The 27,975-nt window shown below is 47.1% G+C and overlaps 1 protein-coding gene across 3 annotated transcripts; it reads right to left on the reverse strand.

Moving 5' to 3' along the window:
• Positions 1–879: 879 nt before the first annotated feature.
• Positions 880–27,970, reverse strand: LOC136448173 (cell division cycle and apoptosis regulator protein 1-like). 3 transcript variants are annotated; one of them, XM_066447352.1, is made up of 26 exons: positions 27,843–27,970; positions 25,344–25,441; positions 24,812–24,913; positions 23,040–23,212; positions 20,907–20,951; positions 20,163–20,177; positions 19,462–19,682; positions 18,996–19,110; positions 18,015–18,137; positions 16,612–16,780; positions 15,930–15,965; positions 15,308–15,572; positions 14,261–14,486; positions 13,396–13,527; positions 12,290–12,438; positions 11,412–11,625; positions 10,553–10,633; positions 9,488–9,688; positions 8,504–8,698; positions 7,776–7,892; positions 6,831–6,977; positions 5,715–5,847; positions 4,751–4,974; positions 3,053–3,188; positions 2,357–2,554; positions 880–1,792 (listed from the first exon to the last, which is right to left on the reverse strand). In XM_066447352.1, the coding sequence occupies exons 2-26, from the start codon at positions 25,390–25,392 to the stop codon at positions 1,518–1,520; spliced, it is 3,741 nt and encodes a 1,246-aa protein (XP_066303449.1). In that variant the 5' UTR covers positions 25,393–25,441; positions 27,843–27,970; the 3' UTR covers positions 880–1,517. The 3 variants fall into 3 exon arrangements, with proteins under 3 accessions (XP_066303449.1, XP_066303450.1, XP_066303451.1); XM_066447353.1 differs by lacking the exon at positions 20,163–20,177; XM_066447354.1 differs by lacking the exon at positions 18,015–18,137.
• Between the last annotated feature and the right edge of the window lie 5 nt (positions 27,971–27,975).

Below are 27,975 nucleotides of genomic sequence, written 5' to 3' on the forward strand. Positions count from 1 at the left end.
AAATTATACTTACTGTGATGCCTAATGTTGAAGAACCTCTTTTGTGAGCCGCCTTGTCACTGTACATATTTAACTGTGGCTGTGTAATTAAATCTATGTGCAAATGTCACCCGTCCAGGGCTTGAAATACATGTTGTTTTCAGCGATTCCGTTCACGTATCCTTTCAGTTGCCTGACTTGCAACTTGTTTACATATTTTTCTGCAAATTACATGTGGGTATTTATAGTTCTACCATTCATACATGACCATTCATACAGGAGTAAGTCATTCATATATTAAACCATGGAAACTTAACCTTCTCCCTGCTGCCTCACTGCATAAACAAAACAAATCTGGGGCCAAAAGGCTTCCTTAGCAGACCGATAACCTGAAGGTTAAGCTTGACTTCAGTTTCACCAGCCAAAAGTATGTAACTATACAGACTCTTTTGTGTGCATCAGTTTCTGTACTCATGACTATCAAACGTCCTCTCACGCCACTTGTAGATAAGCCAATCAGATACCCTCCCTCCCGTTGTTGGAGGGAAAGCTACCAACCAATCACATGGCTGTATATGATCAAGAGGCAACATGATTGGTCAGTAGCATTGTCCCCACCAGGACGGCCTGGCAGGAGTGGAAATTTGATAGTTATGAATACAGACACAGAAACGTTTGCAGAGATGACCTGTTGATTGGGGGGGGGCAACATAGATGGCGATGTGATTGGCTGAAAGCTTTCCCGTCCAAGAGGAGGCCTATTAAAGACTTGGTATGTCTTTATTGTGACCAAAGAAGCTTGCTATCGAATGATTCTCGCTCTCCAGCCTGATGAAATTATGCACGAAAGAGTACAGTACTTTAAGTAAACTGGAAGACAGGAAACAAACATTTTTAGAGTCAGTTTCATTTCTTTATTTCCTTTGATTTTATCCACAAATCATGGCTTTCGCTCTCTCCTTATTGCTTTTCTAGCTATACATCAGTTTTTCTTCCGACTACGAACAAAACAGACTGGGTGGAGTCAGCTGGCAACGTTGTCCACCACACTACATCTATTCACAACAGAACATCAAACTGGTGCAACTGATCCGAAAAACAACCCCCCTGCCCACCGTACTCCCTTCTGCCCTGCCCCCCCCCACATACCAATACCCCCTCCCCACTAATATCCCCTCATCTCCCTCTTTACAGATCTTGACATGTCGATGGTTTTATTTTCGCAGCATCGCTGTGAAGTTATGACACGGTGAATATACATCTCCAATGGGCTACTCCTGCACTACAGAGTTGTTTTTGAACTTAAAAACGCCAGGAAAAACCCTGCCAAATTGAGTATCCCCGAAAATCAACCAATTTACAGTAGATCTTTGCAGTCACCCTAGTTCACTTTTATCTGCGGGTAACCTTTATCCGCGTGTGACCTTAATCCATTACAATGGAAACTAGCAGACTACATATGGACAACTCGTTAAGGTGACACCTATAACTTATGACATGGTCCCCTGCGTTTACCGGCTCACTCGTCCCCGAGAGCTTCAATCCTTCTGTCCGTTCTCCGCGGGCGTCGTCTCCATCTCCTCCTCCTTGACCTCTAGGGGCGTCGGTTTCGGGAGAGTGACCTTGATTGCCCCCACTGTTTCCTCCAGGTGAGCTCTCGTCTTGTCCAGGCACTCGCGGTACGACCCGCACGTCTTCTCCACGTCTTGGAGAGTCTTCGAGGTGTCGGACAGCTTCTTCTTCACTTCCTTCAGCTCGGAGGCCAGCGTCTTCGTCGTCTCCTCGCTGGAGGACGTCATCGCCCGCAGGACATCTGTCAATCAAGCAAACATCGCATGTCAATCAAGCAAACATCGTCTGTCAATCACAGCAAAGCTCGTCTGATATCATATCAAATTTTATTAGTCAATCATCAAACTATATCTGTCAATAACATATTTTAACTGGTTGTCGTATCAAATTTCATGGTAATCAAATGTCATCTGTCAGTCAAATTTCACATATCAATCGTTGAATTTCATCTGTCAATCAATCAAAGATCGTCTGTGAGTTACATTTCATCCGCTATTAATATCATGATAAATGGCATGTCAAAATTTCCTCTGTCAATCATGTCAAATGACATTGATCAATCATCATGTTTTATCTGAGTGTGCTGTTTCTGGACACAAATAAATGATGTTCAGTTGCTAAGAAATATTGCCCCCTTTGACTGTAAGTAGTATTGACAGATTCATCGTACCGGGAAAATTCCCCCAGCTCATTTAGATTAACACAATGAACAGTGGACCATGCTAAGGACTGCAACCCTTTCCAGTACGTGCCGACTTAATACTCCCACCAGAGGCATGCTACTGCCTAGACATGAATATCTCACCGAGGTCGGCCTGTTGGTCGGCGACCTTCTCCTCCACAGCGACGCGGTCGCGCTCGCTGCGTTCCAGACGCGACAGCAGGTTGGCGATGTCGATCGTGGCGCCCTTGTACAGCACCATGCCCTGCGACGTCTGGCCCCCCTCCCGCGCCGGCACGTCAGCCTCAGTCTTCACCTGCACCTCCAGGTAGCTGTTGTTGCCTAGCAACGGGATCAACAGGAGGTTACAGATGGCATCAGCATTAATAACGGAAGCAATTTCACGTCCATGCCTAGCAATGTGAACAACAGTATTAACAACAGGAACAATTTTACATCCAGGTAGCTGTTGATTCCTAGGAAGTAGCTTTAAAATTTCGCCCATGTGGCCTCGTTAATCAATCAATCAATCAAATCATTCAGTTATTCTGGAAACTCCTGTTTGTCCTTTCATCACTGACTACAAACAGAAGATGCTGTCTGCAACGACTGATCATTTCCACATTTCACCCAGTTTGAGTAACTGTTATGTTGCATATCTTATTACCTGATTGTCTGACCCACATTGCCATAAATTCATTCACTTAGTTTTACAATGTTTCAATTCTTAACCTCTCACCACAGAACAACCTTTTAACCAAAACAATGGCAAGTTTGTTCTTTACTGACAGGTCTGTCTGATTTCTAACCTTAACCCTTGACCCCTACCCCTTGACCTACCAATGGCGAGCTCCTGGTCCTCGGGCATGCTGGGAAGGCTGTCGGCGGGTTTGTCCTTGTCGGCCGCTGGCCGGTCCGTCAGCTTGCGGTACGACAGCGAATCTCGGGTCACGACCTTCTGCACGAGCTTACGGATCTGCATGTGGAGAAAGGAAACTCAAAATCATTGTCGGCCACCACAACTGACTTTGATCTTCAGGTCCCCAACATCTACCAACGCACCAACCATCATCACAATCCATGAAGAGGTTGTCAAGATATTGCGCCAGACATGCACACAAGAAAGAAACTCATTACAAAAGAAACCATTTTAAGAACTCAAGTCAATACTGTCCAAGAAGACTATCCTGCAGGTAGCCACAGTGGCTCTGGTCGAAGTACACTAGACTTAACAGCTACAGACCAGTCATGAACGCCCCCTACCTGAGCCCGTGACAACTGTAGGCCAGTCATGAACGCCCCCTACCTGAGCCGGTGACAACTGCAGGCCAGTCATGAATGCCCCCTACCTGAGCTTGTGACAACTACAGACCAGTCAAGAACGCCCCCTACCTGTGCTCGTTACAACTACAGACCAGTCATGAACGCCCCCTACCTGTGCTCATGACAACTACAGACCAGTCATGAACGCCCCCTACCTGAGCCCGTGACAACTGCAGGCCGATGGTGTGCATGATCTCCTCCAGGTCCCGGTCCAGCAGGTAGCCGCAGTAGCTCTGGTCGAAGTACACCAGACTTAACAACTACAGACCAGTCATGAACGCCCCCTACCTGAGCTCGTGACAACTGCAGGCCAGTCATGAACGCCCCCTACCTGTGCTCGTGACAACTGCAGGCCGATGGTGTGCATGATCTCCTCGAGGTCCCGGTCCAGCAGGTAGCCACAGTGGCTCTGGTCGAAGTACCCCAGACTTAACAACTACAGACCAGTCATGAACGCCCCCTACCTGTGCTCGTGACAACTGCAGGCCGATGGTGTGCATGATCTCCTCCAGGTCGCGGTCCAGCAGGTAGCCACAGTGGCTCTGGTCGAAGTACACCAGACTTAACAACTACAGACCAGTCATGAACGCCCCCTACCTGAGCTCGTGACAACTGCAGGCCAGTCATGAACGCCCCCTACCTGTGCTCGTGACAACTGCAGGCCGATGGTGTGCATGATCTCCTCGAGGTCCCGGTCCAGCAGGTAGCCACAGTGGCTCTGGTCGAAGTACCCCAGACTTAACAACTACAGACCAGTCATGAACGCCCCCTACCTGTGCTCGTGACAACTGCAGGCCGATGGTGTGCATGATCTCCTCCAGGTCGCGGTCCAGCAGGTAGCCACAGTGGCTCTGGTCGAAGTACACCAGACTTAACAACTACAGACCAGTCATGAACGCCCCCTACCTGAGCTCGTGACAACTGCAGGCCAGTCATGAACGCCCCCTACCTGTGCTCGTGACAACTGCAGGCCGATGGTGTGCATGATCTCCTCGAGGTCCCGGTCCAGCAGGTAGCCACAGTGGCTCTGGTCGAAGTACCCCAGACTTAACAACTACAGACCAGTCATGAACGCCCCCTACCTGTGCTCGTGACAACTGCAGGCCGATGGTGTGCATGATCTCCTCCAGGTCGCGGTCCAGCAGGTAGCCACAGTGGCTCTGGTCGAAGTACACCAGACTTAACAACTACAGACCAGTCATGAACGCCCCCTACCTGAGCTCGTGACAACTGCAGGCCGATGGTGTGCATGATCTCCTCCAGGTCCCGGTCCAGCAGGTAGCCACAGTGGCTCTGGTCGAAGTACACGAAGGCCAGCAGCAGGTCCTTGTCCTGCGTGAACTCCTTCTGGCGCTCGCGGCTGTGGCGGTCCTTCTCGCGAGAAGACTTCTTCTTCTCCTTCCCCTTCTTCTCATCCTTGTCCTTCTTGTCCCCTCGATCTTAAAGAAATGAGCGAAGTGTTAATCAACCCTCTGACGGTGCGAGAAGACATCTTAAGACAGGCTGCAGTCGTGCTTTTAGAGTTTGTAGATGTCTCTGCTTACCTTCTAAAACTCTGTACCAAGCAACAGATTTTTCCCTCAAACAGTTTTTATGTTCATATTCCAATTGAGACTCAGTATTCAGATGGTGTCTGAAGGTGACGTTTATTTCATCATTTGTTATACCTTTGTTCGTTATTTATCATATCACTCTTGTAATCGACATTTGTTAAGTTAAAAGGAGGAGGGCTACTATAAGCCTGCAGGCTTCTTGCCTCCTCCTGCACATTCCTTTGTACTTTCAATTAATTCATTATTGTTTTTTTTTTGCTTTTATGTGCGAATAAATAAAACAAAAAACAAACATAGCTTAAGCTGGGATGGAAATACCAGGTGCAAGTGCTCTTTTCTGCACCCAAAATTGGAGCCCTGCACCAAATTTTGGACTGTGGGTGCACCGGTGTGTCTCAATATTTTTGTAGGCATGGGGCTAATGTACTATTGTACACGGAATATTCTTGAAATTTAAGTATCGGAAAAAGCAATATAACCTTTGATACACTTTGTCTCATATATTACTTGTTTAAAATCTTGACGTTGTGCTGCCAAAATTCTTTCTTCACATCTTAATTTCAAGGTTAGTGCCAATATCCCCAAAATATGAACTTCGAGCCCTGTTGAAGATAAGTCTCTATCACCTTTCTCCTCTCCATCCTTGTTCTCTTCCTCTTCCTCCTCCTCTTCAGAGCTGTCGTCTCCCTCCTCCTCCTCTTCCTCCTCCTCTTCATCCCCATCCTTCTTCTCATCTTCTTTATCCTTCTTCACATCCGGCTGGAAAAACACATGTAGGAGAGAGAAACAAATCAAACTCTGATTCCAACATTTGTTCCTTTGTGTCAGGCTTGTTTATTCATGGGAAGTTCAAATCGGCCTGCAGCCTACTTTACAATGATGTCATTAGGGTTAGGGACGTCCCTCGGATAGGACGTTAAATGGTTGTCTCATGTTTGAGGAGAGTCACATCTTGAGCACGTAAAAGAACCCACCACATCTTTCGAAAAAGAGCAGGGGCATGCCCCGGTATGAGTGGACCAAAAACATTCCGTCCTAAATGGGGTAGGGAATTTCCCGAGCAGCCTTTGTAACCCCTGCTTCTCCTAATGGGTCAGTGAAGTCAATACTTGTCTCGAGCATTGATATGTCTGACCTAGGGTGAAGAGATGCTGCTACAGTAACAATTGAGCTGCCTTTCTTCGTAAATCGATGGCAACATCAGGCTCTGATGAATTGATTTAAAAAAAAAAAGTAAGTAGGAAGAGGTAAGGGTCGGACAAACTATAACAAAGACACAGATCATATGATCACAGTCCTAATCTATGAACAGAGAGTCTTGGCAAACATCTGCACATTAGCATGGGATCAAAATCCCGCAATGCACAGAAAAAAATCTACGAATATAGGTTAAAACACCTGGCAATCTTGCAGGCTAAGAAATATATGATGTAAAATAGGCAACAACAGCTTCATTTTATGGATGACATCCTCTAGAGACCCCGAAAGTAATGCGCGCGGGCGAAAGCCAGCACAATGTTTGTCTTTTGCTGCAATCTAAGTCGTCAAGTTTGGAGTTCCGTTGAATTTGTTTTTTCTGGAGAACAGGTGAAAATCAATGCACGCGCGTATGTCATCCATAAAATTAGGTTGGTGTGGCCTTACCACTTAATAAGTAGGAGGGTACTGCTAGTGCCAGGTCAGAATATGTTTACCAAAACAACAAACATCACAACAAACAACAACAAAAACAGGAAACACACCTTCTCCTCCTCGTCTGTTTTCCTCCTCTTGGGTTTGGGATCTTCTGATTCTTCCACGTCTTCTTTCTTTTCCTCCTTCTCTTCCTTCTCGTCTTTCTTCTTATCGTCTTTCTTCTCTTCCTTCTTTGTGTCCTTGTCCTTCTTGTCCTGGGAGATAGGGGGCGCAAGTGAGCTGCAGGTTCTACACTAACTGAACAACTTGCCACAGTGCAGGTAACAAAGTGAAAGTGAAAGTGATCCTGAACCAGTTTAGCTCAAATGAACGCAATGAACAGATGAGCTAATCTTCCACTGGTCGTGACAGAGAAGACAGACGCTATGTACAGTATTTACAGGTTCATTGTACCGGGGAAATTCCCCTAGCTCTTTTCGACAAGCACAATGAACAGTGGACCAGGGCTTAATGTCCCGTCCTAAGGACTGCGACCCTTGCCGGTAGCGTGCATGTCGGGTGAGCGACACAGCCGGGTTACATAAATCCGCATGGTAATGACTTCTCGCAAATGTCCATATTAGCACTTTGTTAGACTAACTACTGTCAACTCATTTGTTTTTGCAGTAGAAGGAGAGGGGAGGTTTTCACTGTGTTTTGAAGGTCACAGTTGAGGCAATTCTGTAGTCCAGTAGTAATATACATGTACTGGATAAGTCTTGAATTGATGGAGAGGCCACCATGAGAATACCTGTTTATCTAAAATGTGCATACATGGGGGTGCTGCACTAGAGATCTCTCAAACCCACCTTTTTCAAAGTCACGGATTTATTTAACCCGGCAGATTAATGCTAACGGAGGTTACTTTGTTCAATAATAATTGATACAATTCTTTATGTGTATGTAAGAGTCGAGTGCCTCAATAAGCAACATCACTTCTGCCCGATCCTGGGGTATAAATGAAACAAGATGAATGAAATCTTGTAAGATGAAGGTTAAGACTTCTGCCGTACCTTCTTGTCCTTTTTCTCCTCCTTCTTGGGCTCGGGCGCGACCATCAGCGCTCGGTAGATCTTAAAGGCGAAGTCTCGCTGAAGCATCTCGTTCAGCAACTCCGCAAACAGGGACACCTGAGGAGGCAACACATCATCATCATCATCATCATCATCGCTATACAAGAGTGTTTAACCTGCAGAATGCTAAGGTAGCTGTTTGGCAACAATATTGCATTGAATATGGGTAACGCAGCAGGGAGGAGGTTAATGAGCTGCTGCTTGTTCTATGGCTAAAATTTCAAGAAAAAATTCATGAATGAAATCAAACTGTAGAAGAAAAGAAATGAACATCCAATGAACTGTACTTGGCAAACGTTGCAGATAAAACTGCTTGCTTTGAACGGACGTTACAGCTGACCTTCAGGCCATAACTGGCCATTGTCACGACCTTCCGAAGTTTTTGTGTTTTCGTGCATTCCAAACGAAAAGTGGCCAGTAACTGATGAGTTTCACAATTTTTGTTGTTGTCATTTATGATGTAACAGTTGTGAAATGAAAATGATTGTAAGAAGTAATCTCTAAGCAGATGTTACGGAGGCTAAGTCATTACATTTTCTTCCCTGCCTGCTAATGTGACAGACTGACACAGAAACAGGCGGCTGGGAAGACTTCCCAACATCTACTTGGAAATTAGGTGAGAAGCATTGAAGAGAAATCACTTCAGCCCCTTAAAGACGCTGTCCCACCTCGAAGGAGTGCTCCTTGTTGTCCTCGACCCGGTAGTCCAGCAGCACGCTGAGCGACATGACGGCGCAGTCGAACTTGCCGCCCTTGGCTGTGGGGGAGGGGTGCACCACGATAGCCGGGCTGTCCGGGAGCGTGTAGCGCCGCTCCCGCGTCTTCCGCTCGCGCTCCTCCTCCTGCTTCTTACGCTCCTCTTCCTACGGGAACGGGGAAAACAAGAACGGTCAGCAACGGAGCCGATCGGTCAAAAGTCAGGGCTTTACCTGATAGGTCAAAAGTCAGGGATGATTTGATTGGTCAAATGTCAGGGCCTGATATGATTGGTCAAATGTCAGGGCTAGATTTTTCAAAACTCAGGGCTGGATCTGATTGGTCCAAAGTCAGGGCTGGATCTGATTGGTTCAAAGTTAGTGCTGGGCTGATTGGTCCAAAGTCAGGGCTGGGTCTGATTGGTCCCGAGTCAGGGCTGGATCTGATTGGGCCATAGTCTGGGCTGGATCTGATTGGTCCAATGTCAGGGATAGATCTGATTGGTCCAAAGTCAGGGATGGATCTGATTGGTCCAAAGTCCTGTTCACTAGTGGACTGTAACAAGTCAGACCTGAGAAGTGACCCCAGACAGTAAGACACAGGTTTCTACTACAAGGCAAGAAAAGGAGAGGAAGAGAAGAACAGGCAGGGGCAAGGAGGAAAAGATAGAAGAAAAGAAGCAAAGGAGGAGGAGAGAAATCTGTGAGGACACAGAAGACAGAGTGAAAGACAAGAGTCAATCTCCGGTCAACTCTTACAGCTACAGCACTTGCTACAAGAACACTTGCTTCCACAATTCCAAAATAATCCACAAAGGAAACAAATTAAACGAGATATAGCAAAACAAACTTCACATGGCGGGTAAAGAATGTAACTTTATTTTTTCAATGCACTTTCCCTTTATTCTGTGAAAAGTTGAGATTATCCCATCTTTAAGGAACTTCCTGGAGTCTCACCTCTTTCTTCTCCTTGTCTTCCTCCACCTCCTCCTCCTTCTCCTCCTCTTCTTCCTCCTTGGCTTCGTCCTTGGCCTCCTTCTCCTCCTCCTCCTTCTCCACCTCCTGCTTGAGGGCCTTGGTAAGACGTGCGATCAGCTGCGACTTCAGACCCTTCGAGTTCAGCCCTCGGGCCTCCAGCTCTGCTCTCAGCTCATTTACCTGTCGGAACAGAACAATAAGCTGCTTCACTGTTCAACTGCACATGCATAAGGTCAAAGGTGAGGGCCTCCAGCTCAGCTCTCAGCTCATTTACCTGTCGGAACAGAACAATAAGCTGCTTCACTGTTCAACTGCACATGCATAAGGTCAAAGGTTAGGGTCTTCAGACCCTTCGAGTTCAGCCCTCGGGCCTCCAGCTCTGCTCTCAGCTCATTTACCTGTCGGAACAGAACAATAAGCTGCTTCACTGTTCAAACCGCACATGCAAAAGGTCAAAGGTGAGGGCCTCCAGCTCTGCTCTCAGCTCATTTACCTGTCGGAACAGAACAATAAGCTGCTTCACTGTTCAACTGCACATGCATAAGGTCAAAGGTGAGGGCCTCCAGCTCAGCTCTCAGCTCATTTACCTGGGAGAACAGAACAATAAGCTGCTTCACTGTTCAACTGCTCGTGCATAAGGTCAAAGGTGAGGGACTTCAGACCCTGGGCCTCTAGCTCATTTACATGTCGGAACAGAACGTGTGTGTCAATGATAAGCTGCTTCACTGTTTGAACCAGGCTATTAGCTAGCAGGACGTTTTCTGGACGCCCCACACTAAGAAAACAAAGAAGGCCCCCTTGGAGGTCGTATCCCTGGTGATTACATAAACATGTACATGTGAACAACTTTCAAAACGGTTGAAAAAGTGCTTCCTATTGGTAAAAAACAGTATTAGGTACACCAGTTCAATTTGTTGGTGCACAGGCAGCTAACATAGTTGAGCCCTAGCCTCCCTCCCAGCCTTCCTACTGTCCTCGTGCTAAGTTTTTACCAGATGTCGGTGAAACAAGAATCAAAACAACTCTGGGAAGTGTTAGTCTCACCTTCATGGTCTTGGGGTCCAGCTCGGTGTGGTGCGTGGGCGCCTTCTTCCCGGCCTCCTCTTCGCCCCCTTCCTCCTCCTCCTGGTATTGCAGGGAGAGAAACAGGCGCGGTATCAGTGCCGGCGCCACGGCAACTGGGACGGAGGGGGCGGCTTACGTGGACTAAAGCTACGCTACAGGAGCCTCGCTTTGTGTCCAAAATGGGAGACAACAACAACAAAACGGCCAATTGGTCGGACAGACATTTCGCCGAGCTCGTAAGGAACTCGCTGAACAGACTCCTAAGGAGGGGAAGTATCGGATTACAGCGTGACTTCTTTAAGGCTTGTAATTTTCCTTGCAGTAGCTCCACAAGAAGTTAACAATGTACGTCACCTTTAACCGGCTCTGACTTTCTGTAAGAACAAAGAGTAATTAAACGTGTGGCGGGTCAGTGTGTGATCGATTGTGTCAATGACTCGGTTTCTGCTCTAGCGGTAGGTTTTTGCGGCAGGGTTTTAGTCTGCCGACGGCGACATGCATCGAGTCCAAATGCACGGGACGGACTTTTCAATCGGTCGGAATTTCTTCCTAGTGAACAACAAAGGTCAGAGGTCAAAGGGTCGTCTCCATGGCAGCATGAAGTTAAAGGTCATTCCATCATTGGTCGAAACAGGAACAATGGTAGTAATGATAAATAACAACAGGAGAACAACAACTAAGTCTGTCTGTGTGCATGCGTCTATGTGTCTAACCGCGGGTCCCATGTGGGGGACCGACACGGTGGGGTCGATGCCGATCGGTGTGAGCGGTGTACGGTGTGTGTGTGTGCGCGTGTGTGGGTGGGTGCGGTGTGCAAAAATACGGTGCTGGTCAATGCCTGAGATTCTCCGGCCTCCTCTGCCTTTTCCTGGGCCAGCTTGCGTGCCAGCTGGGCTCTGTAACCGGCTGAAACATGGGCCCAATCTAGACGTGGGGGTAAACAATGCCAGACGTCCGGCAGGAACAGCACGGTGGTTTCCACGCGCTCCGGGATCGTCTTCCCCTTGTAGGTCTCGGCCGCCCGGTGGTAGCGCACCTCGGCGAAGCGGTACCTAGAGGGAAGCGATTCGTAACGATACCGGGTTAAGAGAGGAAACACCCACAGGACAGAATCTTTTTCATTCTTTTTAAAACGACGGAAAGCGCTCCGTACGGTCGCGGAGCGGAGAAAGAGAGGAAGTTCCACAAGAGACGCGGACACTCTTCCCACGCAGCCACGTAAACAAAAACAAAAACAAGCTGCCGACAACAGTTGCCAGGGAAACGTGATAGATGCAGAAGGAGGTGAAATGGGGTTAAAAAAAAACAACGTCCAAACTATTCAGACCAAACCACCAAAACCTGCTATTCTAGCATCCAAACTGGTTACAGAAAGCCACACAGAGGAAGGTTTGCTTTGTATGAGAGCTAGAATCCTTTAGAAGCTTTTCAGGCCAGCTGCAGTCAATTCCGGAATACAACGAACATTCTTCTGCACATTTCAACAAAAAAATCTACACCAGTTTTCCACCCTCGAATGCTACAGTTACATCCCCTTTGTTGCTCTGTTGGTTACAACAGTCGGAGATCCCCCAGCTTAATTCTACATTTCCATTCCGTTGTCAGGCTGTATATGTTACTCCCCCTCCCCCCGTAACTAAGAAGGCGTTGGTGCGGGTTGCCATGGCGATATGTAGATGAGCATGCACCGCCCCCCTCCCCCCGAGGATGACTCACCACTGCGTGCAGTTCCGCAGGTCGATGCCCGTGAGCGCCTTCGTGGTGCGGATTGCCGTCTTGATCAGGACGGAGGGGTCCGTGTCGGGGTTTGGCCCGTCCAGCGAGGGGGACCAGGGGCCGCCTATCGCTACGGCCTCGTTCTTACCCTGCAATCAATCAATCAATCAATCATCAATAACTGATTGCTACAGCCTAGTTCTTTCCCTGCAATCAATCATTAACCAACCAACCAACTAATCAATCGAAATACAATCAACAATTAGAAATTACAAATAGTCCATCAACACACCACCAGGCTTTCCCCAGTCTTCTACTCTTGCTAAATCTTTACTTTAAAATGTCAAAGACACAAGCAAGGAAAGGATTCAAAGACACAAGCAAGGAAAGATTTCAAAGACACAAGCAAGGAAAGGATTCAAAGACACAAGCAAGGAAAGATTTCAAAGACACAAGCAAGGAAAGGATTCAAAGACACAAGCAAGGAAAGGATTCAAAGACACAAGCAAGGAAAGGATTCAAAGACACAAGCAAGGAAAGGATTAAAGACACAAGCAAGGAAAGGATTCAAAGACACAAGCAAGGAAAGGATTCAAAGACACAAGCAAGGAAAGGATTAAAGACACAAGCAAGGAAAGGATTAAAGACACAAGCAAGGAAAGGATTCAAAGACACAAGCAAGGAAAGGATTCAAAGACACAAGCAAGGAAAGGATTCAAAGACACAAGCAAAGAAAGGATTAAAGACACAAGCAAGGAAAGGATTAAAGACACAAGTAAGGAAAGGATTAAAGACACAAGTAAGGAAAGGATTAAAGACACAAGCAAGGAAAGGATTAAAGACACAAGTAAGGAAAGGATTCAAAGACACAAGCAAGGAAAGGATTCAAAGACACAAGCAAGGAAAGGATTCAAAGACACAAGCAAAGAAAGGATTAAAGACACAAGCAAGGAAAGGATTAAAGACACAAGTAAGGAAAGGATTAAAGACACAAGTAAGGAAAGGATTAAAGACACAAGTAAGGAAAGGATTAAAGACACAAGCAAGGAAAGGATTAAAGACACAAGCAAGGAAAGGATTCCGCCCGAAGAAAAGTTTTTTCTTACCTTCATGCCCACGAGAAACTGGATGAGGCGAGTCGGATGCTGGAAGGTTTCGCGGACGTCGCTGGCGTCTTCGGCCAGCGCGCAGGATCGGTGGTACAGCTCTTCTGCCGATGGACAGGCCATCAACATCACCTGCACAACGACAAGCATGGAACGCTCATTAGCAACACACCAAGCACACGGACCCTTACCCTGGTTAAACCCAACTCTACCCCTGGTTAAACCTAACCCTACCCCTGGTTAACCCTAACCCTAACCCTGGTTAACCCCAACCCTACCCCTGGTTAACCCTAATCCTACCCCTGGTTAACCCTAACCCTGGTTAACCCTAATCCTAACCCTGGTTAACCCTAACCCTGGTTAACCCTAACTCTGGTTAACCCTAACCCTGGTTAACCCCAAAACTGGTTAACCCCAAAACTGGTTAACCCCAACCCTAACCCTGGTTAACTTGAACCTAACAGTGTTCTCACCAGAATCTTTTCACAGCATAGGGGCAGGTAAAGGAGGCCAACTTTACGCAACGCAAGTCACGCACAGAGTGCCGAAGACATGACAAGAGTAGGGAGTCTGGCATGCTCCCAAGGAAAATCTTTAAATTGATAACCCAATGAGGCACTAGATCTATTTTCTACATTTTGAGGGATACATTTGGTGAAGTTAAGACGTTTTTCCTCTGTCACAGCCTTATTCTAAAGCCAAATATGAACTTTTTATAAGATTTATGAAGGGTCACAAGGTTCTCCCCAGAAAGAAACACAGCATAGGGGGCCCCTATGCTGACTAGGCCTGGCGAGAACACTGCCTGAATCTAACCCTTCTGCGAGCATGCAGGATCGGTGGTACTTGTAACAAACAAACAAACCTTAGCGCTGTAGAGGTGGTCTGCGTCCGGCGGCTCCAGGACGGTGTCGTTCTTCTCGAGCGGCTCGACCTCCTTGTGCATGATGTGGAAGGACGAGGGGTTTCCCAGCTGGAAGGGACGGTGCAGCGGAAACGCGCCCGTCCAGCAGAATCTCGTGTGGAAGAAGTCGCTCGGGACATACATGTTGGCATAGCGACGGCGAAGCTCAGCAACGCTGGCCGCTTTTCTGGAGGAATCAGCCAATGGATCAATCAGTCAATGGATCAATAAATCAAAGGATAAATTAATGGATTAATTGATAACTCCATCAGATTTCTTCATGGATTTCAAACTCAAGCCCTTCAGAAAGGTGGGCTTGTCTGAAATTTCCATAAATGAATGAATCAATTAATGGTTTACAAGTCAAACTGCTTGGCAGGTGACTAAAACTTGGTTTTACTGAATCCTATGGTGGTACAGCTCTTCTGCCGATGGACAGGCCATCAACATCACCTGCACAACAACAGGCATGGAACGCTCATTAGCAACACACCAAGCACCCGGACCCTAACCTCTGGTTAAACCCAACCCTAACCCTGGTTAAACCCAACCCTAACCCTGGTTAAACCCAACCCTAACCCTGGTTAATCCCAACCCTAACACTGGATTAATTGATAACTCAATCAGATTTCTTCATGGATTTCAAACTCAAGCCCTTCAGAAAGGTGGGCTTGTCTGACATTTTCATAAATGAATGAATCGATTATAATGGTTTACAAGTCAAACTACTTGGCAGGTGACTAAAACTTGGTTTACTGAATCCTATGGTCCAACCTGATGGAAGTACTCAAGTATGTTGGACAGTTTAACAGGTCAGGATGAAAACATTGCTAGGAGGAAGACTTGACTCTGACTAAGAAAATGTGTGTACTTAATTGCAATGTGCCTTTCACACTTCTTGTGGTGCTATTCCCTTTTGACAGACTTGTTTACAAATATGTCCACCAACACATTATATTGCTGTAAACAAAAACAACAAGAACCAAAGAACAACAAGAGTACACCTACTGGTCGAGGGAAAACTTGGCGAAGGTGACCATGTAGCGCGGGACGATGCGCCGCCTCTCGCGCCGGGGCGACCGCCGTCGGGGCGACCGTGACCGTTTCCGTGGAGACCGCGACCTGGGGCGGCGCTCGGAACGCTCGCGGGACCTGGAGCGGTCACGTGACCTGTCGCGGCGGTCGCGGTCGTCACGGCGACTGATGCGGGGCGGGGGTTCCGGGCGGCGGGCGGGCGCGATGGGACCGCGGGCGGGCGGGGCCAGCAGTCCAGCTGGGAACAAGAATAACATGGTTCAGTCAGGATACTGGCAAACCTGCACAAGAAGACCACTCAGGGGACTGATGGTTCAGTCAGGATACTGGCAAACCTGCACAAGAAGACCACTCAGGGGACCAAAGGTCCAGTCAGGATACAGTGAAACCTGCACAAGAAGACCACTCAGGGGGCTGATGGTTTAGTCAGGATACAGTCAAACCTGCACAAGAAGACCACTCAGGGGCTCTGGTCTTTGTGGACAGGTGATCGACAACAACATTCAGTCATGATGCCATAAGTTGTATATGAAAAACTTGAGTATAACTACAAATTAGTGCTTCAAATAAATCAGAAAGTCAAGTTCAAGCTTACGTTTCTGGTCTTGGCCCTGCTGAGGCCCCCGGGACCCTGGAAATGGAAGGGAACAACCGCGAGTTAACAGGGCTGGGTTAGGGCTAGCCTTAGGGAGAAACCAGTAGTGAACAGGGTTGGGTCCGGGCTAGCCTTAGGGAGAAACCAGTAGTGAACAGGGTTGGGTCCGGGCTAGCCTTAGGGAGAAACCAGTAGTGAACAGGGTTGGGTTAGGGTCAGCCTTAGGGAGAAACCAGTAGTGAAGTCCAATTTTTGCGTTGGAAATTACAGTTAAAACTTCTTTCAGAACACAAACATTTCTGGTGGTGGTGGTTGGGTTAGGGTTGGGTAAGGGTTGGGTTAGGTTAGTTCTACGTACATTTCTGGTGGTGGTGGTTGGGTTGGGTTAGGGTTGGGTTAGTTCTACGTACATTTCTGGTGGTGGTGGTTGGGTTGGGGTTGGGTTGGGTTAGTTCTACGTACATTTCTGGTGGTGGTGGTTGGGTTAGGGTTGGGTTAGGGTTGGGTTAGTTCTACGTACATTTCTGGTGGTGGTGGTTGGGTTGGGGTTGGGTTGGGTTAGTTCTACGTACATTTCTGGTGGTGGTGGTTGGGTTAGGGTTGGGTTAGGGTTGGGTTAGTTCTACGTACATTTCTGGTGGTGGTGGTTGGGTTGGGTTAGGGTTGGGTTAGTTCTACGTACATTTCTGGTGGTGGTGGTTGGCCGGCGGCTGCGTGTGCTGCGACATGAGGGGGGGTATGGAGGAGGGCGTGATCCCGGGGCCGCCCGCCTGGTACAGCTGCGGCGCCGGCGGGGTCACCATCGGGGCGTGACTGGCGCTGACCGGGGGGTTCTTCAGCAGCGGCTGGGTCTGAGGGAGGAAACAGACAAGTTCTAGAGCTGTGCACCGAAACAAAGATTCAGGTACAGGTACGGTAGTGTTCTCACCAGAATTTTTCCACAGCATAGGGGTCAGGTACAGAAGGCCAACTTTACGCGGTGCGAGTCACGCGTGGAGTGCTGAAGGCATGACCAGAGTAGGGAGTCCGGCATGTTCCCCCGGAAAATTTGTAAATTCATAATCCAATGAGACATAATTTCATGCATTTTGAGGGATAAATTTTGTGAAGTAGACTTTTTCCTCTGTCACAGCCTCATTCTAAAGCCAAATATGAACTTTTTATAAGATTTATGAAGGGTCACAAGGTTTGTCCCAGAAAGAAACACCCCTATGCTGGTTGAAACACAGCATAGGGGTCCAGATCACAGCATAGGGGGTCCAAATCACAGCATAGGGGGCCCCTATGCTGAAAAGGCCTGGCGAGAACACTGACAGGTACGGTACAGCATTTCAGGTACAGGTCCAGACTTATTTTTGACCCAACTTTTTAATTTTTTTTGCACATTCGCATCACTTTTGGAATGCCCAAAGGACATTACCTATATAATCAAATCAAACAGCACACTGTAACAATGTTATTTACCTTAAAGCAAAAGGTTTAAACTTAAAAGTTTCAAAACGAACATAAAGAGTTAAAAATGTCTCGCTTGCACAACGCTTGGGGACGGGAGGTTCGCAAAGCATGATGGTAAATGCACCGGAGGGTTCATTGTCATGTTCGCGACCTCAGGGCCCCTTCACACTAGTGCGCATGTTTGAGTCCGCAAGAGTTGTGTACTAACATTTTTTTGCTTTAGGGTAAGTTTAACGAAGGAAGAGGTTATTTTTTCGGTTCGATAAGGCCACACCAATTTAATTCCTTGGCTAACAGATTTTTTTGGTTAATTTTAGCACAAAAAAAATCATGAAAACAGAAGGCTGAGGTGAAAACTAGCACCTGACCCTGTTCACTCCCTGAAATTGTGTGCACCAAAGTACAGACTTTCCTCTGAGATTCTGTTTTCCTGTTGATTTTCAAATCTAGCATTTAAAAAAAAATTCCATTAACCAAGAAATCAAAATGGTGTGGCCTAAACAGGCTGCACAACGGTGGGTCAAAGTAGACAATGAGATCTTACTCCACAAACTTTACCTAAACCCAAAACATGTTAATGCATAAGTCATACGGACCTGAATGTACGCACGAGTGTGGACGGGCCCTTACCTCCATGGTCGCATTTCTCCAGGGCTGTTTTGAGTGTCTGTCATGCATTTTCCGGTCGGCTACGTGTCCCCATAAGACCCCAGGTTTGTGGAGACTTTGTAAGTCTTGTAGCGTATCATTTGCCTGAATCGGTAGTCCAAGGGAACAAATAACGTAAAAGGACGGCCGCTTCCAACCGTGTTGCAGCCGATCGGAAGCCACACAAACTATGTCCTACACATGGTTTGGGGAAGCATACAACATCTTCCTACTATTGGATATGGAGGGTGAGCAACGCTATATTGTAATTCATTGTGTTGTAATGTTTAGATATGCATTTTTTACAAAACATCTCGCTTCATAGTAAGGGGGGGGGGGGCTAATATAGTCGCTCGATCAGAGCCAAGTGTAACTGAGTTCAGGCGATCGTGCGGTCTAACTTCATGTGGACACGAGGCTCTGAGCAGTTGTCTACGCATGGCCCCTCTGAAAAGCAGTGGTAACCACTGAGCAGGGCTACCCTGGATAAATATGACAGAATGAATAAAAATACAAAAATCGAGAGAGGTCCATAGTGCGGCAGTCGGTGGAAGGAAGCTGTTGGTGTACGAGGACTTTGAGACGTAACAAAACAGTGTAACGGTGCGAGCCAGAGGAAAACCTAGTGTTACGCTGTTACACTCTCAATGGAGGGACAGGCGTGAGAACATCGGAGCAATGGCCATCAAAGTATCAATAGAAAAGAGACGGGGAGGCAACGTTTCCCCTGTGAGTCCAGCTTTGATGCCGACAGATAGCCAATGGTCGTACAAAATCTCATTTGAATGAGTTACCAGTAACCCATTCTACCTCCTTTAACCACAAGAAATTAACATCATCAAAAATTGTTGGGTTTTTTTCAAAGAAAAATGAAGCCGTGTTCTGTACAGAGTGTTGGCTCACCTGATTGGGTAGTACAGAATGTAGGCCTTATCTGATTGGTAGTACAGAGTGTTGGCTCACCTGATTGGGCAGCACTTGGATCCGCGTGGCGTTCCACTTGAAGGGCATGTTGGCATTGTACGTGGCCTCAACCAGCACGCGGTCGCCCACCTGGGGGGTCTTGCCTTTGCACACACTGAGGGAATGACAACAACATTGTCCTCACTGGGGAATTGGACATAAACAGCAACAGAGTAGGATGATTCCAGGTAAAAAACAGCACCGTTACCTGATAGTGACCTCTGCTGCTGGCTAGATATTATGTACCTTAATTGAAAGAAGACATCTTCGTGCACTCTAACCTGATATTGACCTTTCACTTTATTTCGTGTAACCTATGACCTTACATGGTGTAACCTATGACCTTGTAGGGTGTATCATGACCTTATGGGGTGCAAACTATGACCTTATGTGGTGCAACCTATGACCTTATGTGGTGTAACCTACGACCTTGTGTGTTGTAACCTATGACCTTTGACCTGCGTACCTTAGCTGGAAGAAGACGTCCTCGTCCACAAAGCCGAAGTTGTCGTGCAGCTTGGTGACGGAGCCGGTGAAGACGCGCTGCTTGGGCTGTTGCTGCTGCTGCTGGGCGGCGCGCGGCGTCGGGTAGCTCACCGTCAGCTGCGACCCCTGACCCATCTGTGGGGCGCCCCCTGGCACGGGCTGCTGTACTGCAGACAGCGTGGTGGGGATGGCCAGGCCAGGCTGTGGGAGGGCGTGTGGAAATCATCAGTTAGCTCAGAAGTTAAGAGTTAGCGTGTAAACATGGACACTCTTGTAGGACACAGGATGGGTGGAACACAGAAAGCTGTATCACTGCATCAGTCATCTTTACTGGCAGAAGGAAAACAATAAACAAACACCGAGAACACACCAAGAGAGAAGGAGGGAGGATCACAGGCAAACGTGTCAAACCTTACAAACCAAAACACCAACAACCTGTGCTCCAACATGCTGGTAGTTAACCCTGCAAGTTGCCATGCAAATTGCAGGTTGTGTAATTATAACATCACACAGTCTTCTTCTTCTCAACTGGGTTCTTTAGTTGTTGTACTCACTGATACAAAAACGTGCTCTGGCATCACGTGAAAACACACTACAGAGCGAAGGATGAACAAACAGGAAGCAGAGGGAAGGAAGGAAGGAAGGAGAGAGAAACAAAGAGAAGGGAGGAGTCTGCTGTACCTGCTTCAGTAGGGCCTTCATCCGGCATGGCAGAGACATACGGGAAACAGAAACACAGATGGTTAGTGGGGGCAACAACCCGACGTTACCATGGTAATGGCCCGGTTGTCATGGTGACGACACCTTGAGGCCATGTGATGTGGGACGATTCATTGGTCAGTTAACAACCAATGAGAAACAGTTTTAGATCATGCAAAAAGCAGCACATGTATCTTAACTTGGAAAATTTATTTTTTTACCTCGTACACAGGAACAATACTTGGGGGCAAAATTTATGAAAGTATGTATTCCAGATATCTGAATTGTACATGCTGCTTTTCAGCCATGTATGTAGCACATGAGAACAGGTATGTGGTAGGAGTGAAGAACAAGACATAGTGATAACCACGTGGACAGGACAGTCCTGCCACGGCTGGGCAGAGATATAACAGACTGCCTCAACAGGGTGACTCACACCATCTATTACTACAGTCCATATGCATGTCCATTCTTAAGAGTTTCCAGCATTGAGGAAATGACAAAACAACATAAAACAGCAACAACAGCATTCCTAAACAAATTGGAACATCCTTAAATCAATATCGTTAGATTATTAGTACACAATCTGTTGGGATTTTTGTGGAACATTGTGATAAGATCGTAATGCCCCTTGACCTCTTGTTGAACATGCCCCTTGACCTCTTATTGAACATGCCCTTTGTCCCCGACCTCTTGTTGAACATGCCCCTTGACCCCTGACCTTACCTGCTGCAGGACAGCTTGCTGTTGGACAGTCTGGGGCTGCAGTTGCTATGGTAACAACAAAAGGTCAGAGGTCAGCATTATCACAATGGAGTCCAACAATGACAGCAATAAAAAAAAGGGAATTTGCGAGCTTCGGCCTTGGATTCATTTTGACAGAGTTCTGAAAGGTTAACCATGAACATCACTTGGAAGCTTGTAAGGTAAGAAATGTGCAATCTTGCAAGTCGGAAATGTCTTCCACATTAATGTTTGTAAATACGCCTCACTGCGAAATATCAATAAACACATCACAGGGCTCGAAATACTGGGTGCATGTGCACCTGTGTGCACCCAAAATTGGAGATGTGCACCTAATTCTTAACTGTGGGTGCACCAGTGCACCTAGATATTTTTGTAGGCTATGGGGTAAAGGTACTATTGTGCACTACCGTATTTCTTCTAATAAAGGACGCACCCCAAATAAAGTGCGCACCCCCGATTTGGGCTTCACCACAACCCCAATCACGCCAGCTGAGATACTTCACTGAAAAACCTTAATAAAGTGCGCACCCCCGATAGGCCGCTGTCGCTCGGCGCGTTTCTCCAAGATGTGACCACGCCCCGGTATTCGGCACGCTATGAAGTCCTGGTGTCTTTCTTAATCGTTCCATTTTCAAGCAATTTTCGGGAAAACATTACCATTATTTGGGGTCAACACTTAACCCTCTACTCCGCTCAAATTTTGAGTAAAACGTTTTGAAGTTTAAACGTCAAGCTGAGAACCTCGCGCCAGGATATCTGACAAACTTCCTTGATATTGAAGGACCAGACGACGATCCGCTTGATTTCTACCGGGCTAGTCGAAGACAAACGTGTAAAACGCATTTTGAGATAAAATAAAAGTTCGTCTCTCGGCATTTATGCCGCAAAATACAGCGTTGCATTGACAAATCATTTCACTTCGCCGATCGCCCGCCGCCATATTGTTTAAATTCTGCTGCCCCAAGATGCATTTCGCGTGTTACGCAATCCTCATCACATGATCGCATTGCGCGTCTCTGATTGGTTACTGCTGCAGCTAAAGGCGGGAAAAGTGCATCATGGGGCAGCAGAATCGCGGTCCAATTTTTTTTCTTTGTCTGAAATGTTACACATGAAAACGCAATAAAAACGCGGTTTTATCGACCACATAGCAACATTATGGTGAAGAAAATGCAAAACCAAAAGATGCTTTCGGGAAAGCATACATTTATTTGCGGATTGATGGTGGCTTTTGCGTAATTTTAGCGATCAATGAACCCGGAAGTGTGCCGAAAGCGGCGTGGGTTTTCGCGTTTTATCCGTCAAAACAAAAACAAAACTCCCGCTGAAGCGAACTCTGGAACATTTCAGATTCTAGCTATTACGTTTTTGATAAATAATGTCTACAGATACGCACGATGTGCCCATATTTGCAGCCGTATGGGTGGTTAGGAAATTATTGACGTCGCAAGCGGCGTAGCACAAGCGGCGTGGGGTACGAAATTATGGCCGGCCCGACACACTGAAATAGTCGCGCGGTTGAAAACACACAGCGTTATTTGGTGTCAAATAATTTGATATTTAATATCGCTAAATCAATTATTTTTATATCTAGAATACCTTTTCAAAAATATACGTATGATGTAGCATCGTTATCTTGTAAACATAAGAACATAAATAAGAACAGAACATGCATAAATTATCGTTGCGTGTCGGCGAAGTGACGGGGCTAGCCTGCTGGGGTAATAATCGGTGACTTCCTGACTTACGTCGCGACTTTTCTCGAGAGAAAACCTAAATAAAGTGCGCACCCCGACTTTGGCTTTGACCTGAAGCCTCATCTTGAAGGTTGAAATGTCAAAAAAGTGCGTCCTTTATTAGAAGAAATACGGTAGTATATAGGATATTCTTGAAATGTAAGTATCAGAAAAAGCAATTTTGAAGTTAGCCATAGAATTACAGGCAGTAGTATTAAACTTTGTAATTATGTTTTGCTGACATTCAACTTTATTTCATGTGGTGCACCCAAAATTCTTTCTGTGCACCTAATTCTTTGGGTTGGGTGCACCAGTGCACGTATGTCCAAAAATGAATTTAGAGCCCTGCATCTTGACTCTGACATCCTGCCCGTACCTGCAGTGCCTGCTGCTGCTGCAAGAGGGCCGGCTGGGCCTGCAGCTGGTTGTACGCGGCCTGGGTCACCGTGGTCGACCCCAGCGCCGTGCCAAGCGTGACCCCGCCCACCAGCGTCTGCCCGTACACGGGCTGGGCGCCGAGCAACGACTGCTGCGGCTGCTGGGCCGTCGCTATGGTAACAAGAAATAAACAATCAGGAGATGTGTAAACAACAACAACAATAGTTCAATAGAGGCAAATCTAATGTTTTCTTTTTCAACAAAAAGGACCAGTGTTAGGGCTATGTTGTGTTGTGTTGTAAATTATGGGGCATGAGCAGATTCTTTCCCTTCTTCATGTTCTGCTGTTAGAACTGCACATGCAGGGAACAGGGCGAGGGAAATGTGCGCAGCCTGGGATCCAAACCTCCGCGAACAGTTTCATCAGGTTGGTGAATTATTGAAGAACAAAGTTCTTTATTCACAACCAGGGAAATGATTACAGCTGTTAAGGCCACACCATCTTAATTTTATGGATGACATCCGCGCGCGCATTGATTTTCGCCTGTTGTCAAAAAAAAAAAATAATCATCTCCTCCCAGGCTACACGGAATTCCGAAACTTGCCGACTTAGATTGCCGCAAAAGGCGCATTTGTGGATTGGTATGCCATCGATGTTGGCTAGGGGGATTTTGCGTTTGCACAGTTGTACGAGAGGATCGCGGCGGCCAGCGAGTATCGCCCAGACAATTTCAAACACGACCTGTCCAGAGTGGCTCTCACATGTTTCTTTTGCAATAATGAGAGACATGGGAGAGGAATTGAGGGATTGGCAGAGGTCTCGACTCACAGTGAGATTTGTGAGCATAAACCATGGAATGCTTAATATGGAGTTCAATGCCATGTATGTTGAAACTGCCCTTATGGGTGTATATGAGTATTCTCACCACAGTCCTATATCATCCACAGTCCTTGGAGCCAAATACCTTCTAATAGTATACTTCTTTGGTCGTTCTTGTCAATATATTGAAAATCAATCACTTGCGCTGAGTCTGCTATAATGAACAAGACAACCTGCATGTACCTCCTACAAATAAACTGTGTTCTGTGGTTCAATTTGCAATACCGGTACCAGCTTTGTACTAGTAGTCCTGTGGTTTAGCAGCATTTTTTTTTTTTTTTTGCTGGATTTTCTTTTTTTTCGCCCGCGCGCATTAGTTTTGGGGTCTCCAGAGGATGTCATCCATAAAATCAAGTTGGTGTGGCCTAACATGTTCTTGGTTGTGAACTTTGTCCTGGTCTCCAAACCTCTCTGTAATGATACTGTCATTAAGTTCACGATGTTTTGATGTTCGCAGTTTTCAAAGTAACCTCTTCCCCACAATCTTAAAACCACCACAAATATGCACGTTCCGTCTTATCACTGCCTATCGCCTTGTTTCAACTGCGAACTAAAAACCACCGCAAACACTCCATTTTCATCACATCAATCAAATCACTGCGAACTGAAATAAATGCATCTAATTCTAAAATAGGTTGGACACCAGGTTAAAACATGCATGCAGACAGGAGAGACCACGGCACCATACTAGTACTTGCTATATGAGTCCTACATTTGTCTGAATTCTGCAATCTGTAGTGTTATTTTCTTCTTTATTTCGGGATTTGAACTCACAACCTCTTGGTCCAGAGGCAGAGTCACTAACCACTGGACTCTGCACGTTACTACTATATGGAAAGACCAGAGGAAGTGAAAGGTGCGTGCAGATAGGAGACACCGGACCACCGTACTTGCAATCCGCTCGCCGCCCGCGCCCAGACCGACACCCTGCTGGTAGCCAATGGCGGCCTGCTGCGCACGGAGCAGAGACTGGAGCTGCTGGTCCTGATTGGCTGAGGACGACACAACAGGTCATGTGTTTACTCACTCATACAAAATGCTGGAAAGCAAGCAGTAAAGTAGCAGGGGTTAATCTAAATTGGGAAAGAGGGGCGCTGCACCCTCTTGTTTCAGCCCAGCGCCCCCTTGTCGAATTCAGATTTTAGCTTAATCACCAGCATACAGCCTTCACTCAGCGATCGATTCTCCCATAAATGCATAGAATTTGCTCCCTTGCCTGTGTGTGCTCCCTCTTGTTTAATTTTTCTAGGAAAACCCCTGAGTAGCGCAGCCAAAAGACCCATCTCTAAGCCCAACCCACACCATCCAAATGTAAATGAAAAATATGAACATAAAAAAGCAAATGCAGCCCAATGCAGAAACTATGTGAAGGGAAGTTTGATGGGCAAATAGCAGACCAACAAACGAACAAATGCTGCGTACCTTGTGAGGCCCATGGCGGGTTTTTAGCACCAGTGTTGAACTGCGCCATGGCAACGGTTTCCACCTCTGTCCGCAGGTCAGTTCAGGTCACCTTACAACTGGAAGGTACAACAACATTATCATGTTAGTTTCCATTTACAATCATCACGGACACACTGGTGAATAAAGATAAATTCAATGTATCTTCATTCATCGGTGTGTCCGCATAGTGTAGCGGTCTGTGTAGCTGTCTGTGCACTCTACCACATCTGGTCCAAACTCCGTGGAGCCAGCGGCCCGAGTTCGCGCCTGGGCCTGGGCATGACTGGAAAGAGTCACAACGTCCTATCGGGTGGGGGTGGCGGGTTGGGACGTAAAGCAGACCTTCCTGTGTATGAGGGAGCTTGTGGCCTCTGCACATAAAAGAATCAAACACACTTATCGAGAAGAGGGGTGGTGACAAGTGTTTGTGGCTGAAAACGTGAGCCGCAGCGAAGCCACATTGCAATACTAGCTTCTTGATAAAGCATCGTGCTTCACCTCAACTGGGGATGACTGCTTTATCTTATCTGTGTCCCTGTACAAATCTCACTGACGACGCACATTCACAGCCTCCACATGTATCTGCTCAGCTCAGGATTCAGTCACAAATCCATGCTCACAAAAAAGGAACATGAAGGAGGCCTATCATGGCTGCTGATCTAACAATGTTTAATCCCAGCACTGCCCTCTAAGTCTCCAACGTCTGCACATTTGACAGCGGAAAGTTCAACTGGTCAGATTACCAGCAAGTGCAATAAAATCAGGGGTTTCTCCACTATCAACTCTGACCTGCTGGATTTGGGAGGCTGTGACCCACTGTGCAGCGACCTGACCTGAGCTGACCCCCCTCCCCAAAAGGAGTTGTTGTGGCAGATCCATGATACCCGATCCCCCTGGTGGGATCACAGGCACAGCTAGAACCCACCTGGTCTGTACTGTGGTCAGCAAACTTGATTAGCCTGGATGCCAGACTGCTTCCAGGGCATACACAAGACAGCTCCTAGCCTGGATGCCAGACTGTTTCCAGGACCTACACAGGCCTGCTCCTAGCCTGGATGCCAGACTGTTTCCAGGACCTACACAGGCCTGCTCCTAGCCTGGATGCCAGACAGTTCCAAACCCTGCACAGGCCGGGACCTTGGCTACATGGCCAACATGGAAATTTTACCCCATGAGTTAGACCCTGGAGGCAGTCTGGCCTCCCCGCAAGTACATTGTGTATTTCATCTTCTTCCTCCCTTTGATGCCCACAATCATTTGATCCAGTTGATGGGTTCCAGGCACAGATAAGAGGACAGAAGCAGGTCTGCTGGGGGAATGACAATGCCTGACAGCTGCAGACATCAGGGGCAAACTCGGCTTCAGGGACAGGTCGTTTATGACTTGTGTGGGGGTTGGTCTGTCTGTGTGTATATAATATCAGGTGTATTTGCAGCCAGTGCCACAGGCAGGTACCCAATGTGTAGGGTAATGAGGCTGTTTAACGTGTTCGAGGCACCTCCTCGAGCACGGGACCCCCGTTTTACGTCCCTCCCGGAAGACGATTTCGTGGAAAGCTTCGTGAGGCTACAGCAATCCGGACGTCCTTGGTTGGTCTCCCATCCAAGCACTGTCCGGACCGCGCGTTGCTTAACTTCCGAGATCGAGGGATCGGGTGTATCCAACGCGCCACGCGGCCGTAGCATATATTTGACTGGTTTATTCATTGAATCTCTCTTCGCAGCCCAAAAGGGCTGAATGTGTGTGTATGCGTGTGTGTGTGTGTGTCTGAGTGTGTGTCCCTGCATGCGCACACGTGTGTGCATGTCCGCATGCTTGTATTTGCCAGCCACCTCTGATTGCCCTGTTTGTTTTCTACCCTGCAAATGATCATTATCATGAAGGTCCCAAACAACACACTGCCATCAGGGTGCTACGCTTTTATATTTGTCAATTTACCAATCTCTGAGTCTGAGGGCCTAGCAAAAATAAAGTTACATTTTTGGAACAGCCTAAATGGGTAACCATTTCTGACTGGTTTCATGCCTTTAGCTCTGAGTCTGACTGTTTCCCAGAAGAAGACCTTGGTAGGGCTCATCATCATGATTGTGGGCACCCAAATGAAGAAGAAAGAACTATAAAGCAGCAAACCAGCCACCCCCCTCCCCACACACAGTCTGTTGTTTGTTTGTGTGGCACAAATAACTCGTTTTCTTCCAGTATAACCCTAAAACCAGATTAAGAACGACACAAAACGAAACATCCGCAGAGAGACCTACACATGAGCTTGTTAAATCACAACTAAACCCGACAACAGGCGTCAGAGGAAGGAAGCCGCTCTGCAGGAAAGAGTCAGTCTGCGCAGCAGGGTCGCATTTTCCTCGAGCTGCCATGCGGCGTTTTTTCTCAGCCCAGCAATGAAAAGGGGGCAAACCCGTCCAACATTTCATGCAGAATAAAGTACAACACATTCTGGATTGGTAATAACCCTCTACTTACCGATTAATTGGCTGAAAATGCTCCAAAAATCAGCTAAACTCGCGAGTCAGTCATAACCTTTCCACAACACAATGAGTTATGGTGACATGTGACCGTAATGGCGGGGCCGGAGATGGCCGAACAATGCCGACGA

Source organism: Branchiostoma lanceolatum, chromosome 14 (assembly GCF_035083965.1).
Source record: "Branchiostoma lanceolatum isolate klBraLanc5 chromosome 14, klBraLanc5.hap2, whole genome shotgun sequence".
Classification (NCBI taxonomy): Eukaryota; Metazoa; Chordata; class Leptocardii; order Amphioxiformes; family Branchiostomatidae; genus Branchiostoma; species Branchiostoma lanceolatum.